This window comes from Penaeus chinensis, chromosome 35 (assembly GCF_019202785.1).
Source record: "Penaeus chinensis breed Huanghai No. 1 chromosome 35, ASM1920278v2, whole genome shotgun sequence".
NCBI lineage: Eukaryota > Metazoa > Arthropoda > Malacostraca > Decapoda > Penaeidae > Penaeus > Penaeus chinensis.
This window is the reverse complement of record NC_061853.1, coordinates 26,717,992-26,722,991: the sequence shown is the minus strand read 5'-3', so window position 1 is coordinate 26,722,991 and position 5,000 is coordinate 26,717,992. Positions and strand designations below refer to the sequence as shown.

The 5,000-nt window shown below is 46.1% G+C and overlaps 2 protein-coding genes across 3 annotated transcripts in view; one reads left to right on the top strand and one right to left on the bottom strand.

The window, feature by feature from the left end:
* LOC125044304 (glucose-6-phosphate exchanger SLC37A2-like) overlaps positions 1-1,733 on the top strand; it is a 3,196-nt gene extending 1,463 nt beyond the window's left edge. For both annotated transcript variants that reach the window (XM_047640902.1, XM_047640903.1), the window contains exon 2: positions 1-1,733. This exon is cut by the window's left edge and continues 126 nt beyond it. In XM_047640902.1, coding sequence (XP_047496858.1) covers positions 64-1,338 — 1,275 coding nt within the window. In that variant the 5' untranslated portion in view covers positions 1-63 and the 3' untranslated portion in view covers positions 1,339-1,733.
* Positions 1,734-1,893: 160 nt separating this feature from the next.
* Positions 1,894-5,000, bottom strand: part of LOC125044116 (adhesive plaque matrix protein-like) — an 11,330-nt gene continuing 8,223 nt past the window's right edge. Inside the window, exon 3 of the mRNA XM_047640567.1 lies at positions 1,894-2,624. Coding sequence (XP_047496523.1) covers positions 2,115-2,624 — 510 coding nt within the window. The 3' untranslated portion in view covers positions 1,894-2,114. The remainder of the gene's footprint in view (positions 2,625-5,000) is intronic.

Below are 5,000 nucleotides of genomic sequence, written 5' to 3'. Positions count from 1 at the left end.
CCTCACCGCCCTCTACGACCAGAACTTCCACATGCCCGCGTAGGAGAGCCGACGGACTTCAGGATGACTCGCCTGCAGCTGTGGCAGGGCGTCGTGTTCCTCCTGTTGTGGCTTGCCTATGGAGCCATGTACCTCCTGCGCAAGCCCTTGGGGATCATCAAGTCCGACCTCGAGGTGAGTTTCAAAGTGAAGCCCTCCAGCCTGGGGTGGGTGGACACGGCTCTGCTCCTGCCCTACGCCCTGGTGTCGCTCGCCCTGGGTTCCCTCGGGGACTGGCTGGGGCCGCGCCTCACCCTGGCCGGAGGACTCGTGGTCTCGGCGGCCGCCACCGTGCCCATGGCCTCGTGTCAGTCCCTGCCGCCCCTGCTGGTGTTGCTCACCGTCAGCGGGGCGGGGCAGGCGCTGTGCTGGCCCGCCGCGTGCTCCTTGCTCTCCCGCTGGTTTTCCGACGCCTCGCGGAACTCCGTGTTCGGCATGTTCGGGACGTGTTGCTTCCTGGGCGGCCTCGCAGGCACTGGCCTCGCTGTGTACATGCAGGCTGAGCATGGGTGGCGCTCAGTGTTCCTCCCCCCTGCTGTCATCGTGGCCTGTTTAGGCGTGTTGGTCAGCCTGCTTGGGAAGAATCCTGCTGACCTGGGGCTGGTTGTGCCCAACAGAGCGGCCGACCAGCAAGCGAAGGAGGGCAAGGAGAGCAGCACGTCCCTGTTCAAAGTCTTTCGGATGGCCATGGTGCCCGAGGTGTCCATGTCCATGTTCTGCATCAAGGCCGTGCGCTACGCCCTTATGTTCTGGCTGCCTCTGTACCTGACACGGACCCTCGGCTACACCCAGACCGGCGCCGGCCTCGCCTCGACCTCCTTCGAGGTGGGCGGAGTCGTGGGCAGCGCCTGCGTGGGCATGGTCGTGGATCGGTGGATGGGGGGCCGTGCCCTGCTCGCCAGCACCATCGCCATCGCAGGCTCGGCCGTGTCGCTGCTGCTGTTCATGCTGACGGCGTCGTGGGGCTTCGTCTTCCACGCCGTCTTCTTGGCCATCGCGGGAGCCCTGAACTGCGGCCCCGACGTCCTCCTGGCGGGCTCGGTGGCGGCAGACATCGGGGAGCGAGAGGGCGGCACGCCGTCGGCCGTGACGAGCGTGGTCAACGGCATGGGGTCCCTGGGGACGGTGCTGGAGGGCCCCGTGGTGGCGTTCGCGGCGGCGTGGTTCGGCTTCTCCTCCATGGTCCCCCTCATGATTCTGCTGCTGTGCTTCGGGGCCGTGGCAACCTTCCGCGCCAGTCAGATCCACAGACGCACGCTGGGGAGTGTCAGGCTGCCAAATGAAACTTGTGTAGCTTAACACGAAAAAGACAATTATTTATTACTTGATTGTCGTTAATAGCAGTGTAGTATGAAGTGAGTTTACTCTACTACCAAAGGTGTATAATATTCGCATAAATTTTAACTATTTTCAGTATTATCTGTATCATTTATTTCTCTAGATGAATAGAAACATATTTTGATTAGATTATTTTTTATTTGATTATATGTATATCCTAGTCTGATTTAGAAGCTATTTAGCACAAAGATTTTCTCATAAAATGAGCACTCTGTACGTTCTTCAAGAATTCAGTGTAGTAATTTTGTTAATAATATTAATGGGTTAGAGACTGCACTAACAAATTGTGAAGCATATTGCAGAATATATTGTGAAATATAATTGATTATGGCATTAAAAGAAAAGTTTGAAGTTTTGCCTTGTTTTATTTAGAAACCTTTGATATACATTAGTTGATTAGTGTCACCTGCAGTGAACCATTTACCAAACACAGACACATTGTTATTTGTTCAGTGCTTCACGAGCAATGCACCATGGATCAACAAGTCAACAATTATTCTTATATATAAAAATATATATTATGATTTATAAATTATTTTTAAAATTATGTGTTAATATATATTTGTGAATATTAGATCCGTCGGAATATGACTAGGACATAGATTTTTTTTTTTTTTCTTACACAATCTTTCGAAATGTAATCATTGCGATCAATTCGAGTCCCATTCGAGCACCTAATGATTAATTCTGATAAATATGCTTATTGAATTCAAAAATCCAAATAATAGATGACTTTCTTAGAACCTAAGAGATCCATGGCGATGTAAAGGCTTGTACACAGGAGTAGGTTTGTAAGTCGGTCCATAGGCAGGTTTATAAACGGGCTTGTACGAAGGTTCAGGCTTATAAACAGGCTTAGTTGTGTACAAGGGCTCGGGCTTATAAACAGGCTTTGGTGTGTACAAGGGCTCGGGCTTATAAACAGGCTTTGGTGTGTACAAGGGCTCGGGCTTATAAACAGGCTTAGGTGTGTACAAGGGCTCGGACTTATAAACAGGCTTGGCTGTGTACGAAGGTTCAGGCTTATAAACAGGTTTGGGTTCGGGGTAGGTCGGCGTGCCCTCGTAAGTGATGGTCGGGTGGTAGCCTGTTTCGTCGGAGTAATAGTTGACGATCATCCTGCGTCCGTCGGGCAGGTCCACGAAGTACTGGCCTTCTGTGCGGTAGCCGTCACGCTTCTCGGAGTGGCCGAAGTTGGTGCCGTGGTAGGCATCCGTGACGCCGTAGCCGAAGTCGTACTCGGAGGGCTGAGGGAGAGGCGGGGGTTAGTTCATAGTATTACTGTCATCATTAGATTCCATACTTTTTTCTTCTTCTTCTTCTTTTTCTTCCTGTTCTTCCTATTCTACTTCTTCTTCTTCTTCTTCTTCTTCTTCTACTCATTTTTTCTCTTCTCCTTCGTCTTCTTCATCTCCTTCCCATTCTTCTTCTTCCTCTTCTTCTTCTTCTTCTTCTCCTTCTCCTTCTTCTTCTCCTTCTTCTTTTTTGTTCTTCTTCTTTTTCTTTTATTTCTTCTTCTTCTTCTTCTTCTTCTTCTTCTTAAGGTAAAGGGAAGTTGCATTATAGGTGAACGTAGGGAAGAGAAGATAATAGAAGTAAAAAAGGAATTAGGAAGACGTAGACGAACGCGAAGGAGAGGAGGAAGAGGAAGAGAAAACGAAGAAGAAAGGAAATGGAAATTTGATTTAGCAGTAGTACTTGCATTAAATGCCATTACTCCGAAGGAACGTAAAATACAACATTATCAATGACCTGAAAACAAACTTAAGTGTATAAAGTGATACAAAATGTTTAATATGCTCTAAGCTCCTCACTTATAAAAGTAAACAGCTTGTATAACTTATGAGTATTATATCAGATCAGGGTGTAGTACAATGAGGAGAAAAATAAAAGGGGAAAGAAATATAGAAATTAACATTTGTATGAAGATTTTTTCCACACGACCTATTCGGTAATAATTAGAAGAAAAAAAAACTTTTATCTCTGTATATGATCCTTTTTATGGAAAATGAAAGAAAATCTTAATCTTTTGACTACAGAATAAGCCACGGAAAATGCACAAACTAATGATCGAAAATATAATTATGATTAATCGTTATCACAAGCTACTTCCCCTAGAACGACAGATAGCATTTTCTTTCCCCCAACATTACGTAAGAATCTCACCCACAAAGCCACTGAAAAAAACCCTGAAATCTTCGATAAGAAAGATGTATAAAATTGCAATTGTGTTAATAATGTTGACTTGAATATGAGTTTCCTATCATGTTTCTATTATGAGGTAATAAGGAATATTTTTCACACCTCATGTCTTTTCCGGTCTCCATCTCCCCTTTCTCTGTGTTTTTTTTTTTCTCTCTTTCTCTCCTCCTCTCTCACGTTCTTTCTCTCTCTTTTCTCTTATTCTCTTCCTCCTGCTGTACTCTTGCCTTTCCTCCTCTCCCTTCTCTCCCCTATTCCCTCCTCTATCCCTCTCCCTCTTCTCACACTCTTTTCGTCTCCTTCCTCTCTCCCTCTTCCTCTTCTTTCGCTCTCTCTCCTCTCACACTCTCTTCCTCTCTCTCCTCTCTCCCTTTCCATTCTCTCTCTCTCTCTCTCTCTCTCTCTCTCTCTCTCTCTCTCTCTCTCTCTCTCTCTCTCTCTCTCTCTCTCTCTCTCTCTCTCTTTCTCTCTTTCTCTCTCTCGCTCGCTCTCGCTCTCGCTTTCTCTCTCGCTCTCTCTCTCTCTCGCTCTGTCTCACTCTCGCTCTCTCTTTTCACACTCTCTTCTCCTTTTTCATTCCCTCTCCCTCGTCTCTCTCTCTCTCTCTCTCTCCCTCCTCTCACACACTCTTCCTCTCCTTCCTCTCTCCCTCTCCTTCCTCTCTCCCTCTCCCTCCTCTCTCCGTCTCACTCTTCTCTCTCTCTCCCTCATCTCACACTGTCTCCCTCCTCTCCCTTCTCTCACGCTCTCTTCCTCTCCCTCCTCTATCCTGAGGGAAGAGGAGAAAGAGGGAGAGCGAGGAAAAGGAAAGAAGAAAACGAAGAGGTAGAGAAGAAAGAAACGGAAGACGAGGAGGAGGAAGAGGAGACGAGAAGAGAAAGGAGGAAAAGGAAAAAGAAATAAGAAGAACAAGAAAAAAGAGCAGAGACACACTAATGAGCAATTGCTATCATGAAAAGGTGTTACAGTAATGAAATTTTAAGTTGGATTTTTTTTTTCTTTTTTTTCACTAAGCCCCTGATGAGTTTTCTTAATGCGATTATGATTAGTTATGAAAATTAAAGTATAAGCAAAAGGTCCTAAAAGTATGAAACCCTTGAAGAACACACACACACACACACACACACACACACACACACACACACACACACACACACACACACACACACACACACACACGCACGCACGCATGCACACACATCAACACACACACACACACACACACACACACACACACACACACACACACACACACACACACACACACACACACACACACACACATACACACACACACACACGCACACACATAAATATATATATATATATATATATATATATATATATATATATGGTATAAAAACCCACAAAGTAAAACTAGATTTATTTTGTGGGATTTTATATCAAAGTATCAGCACGGT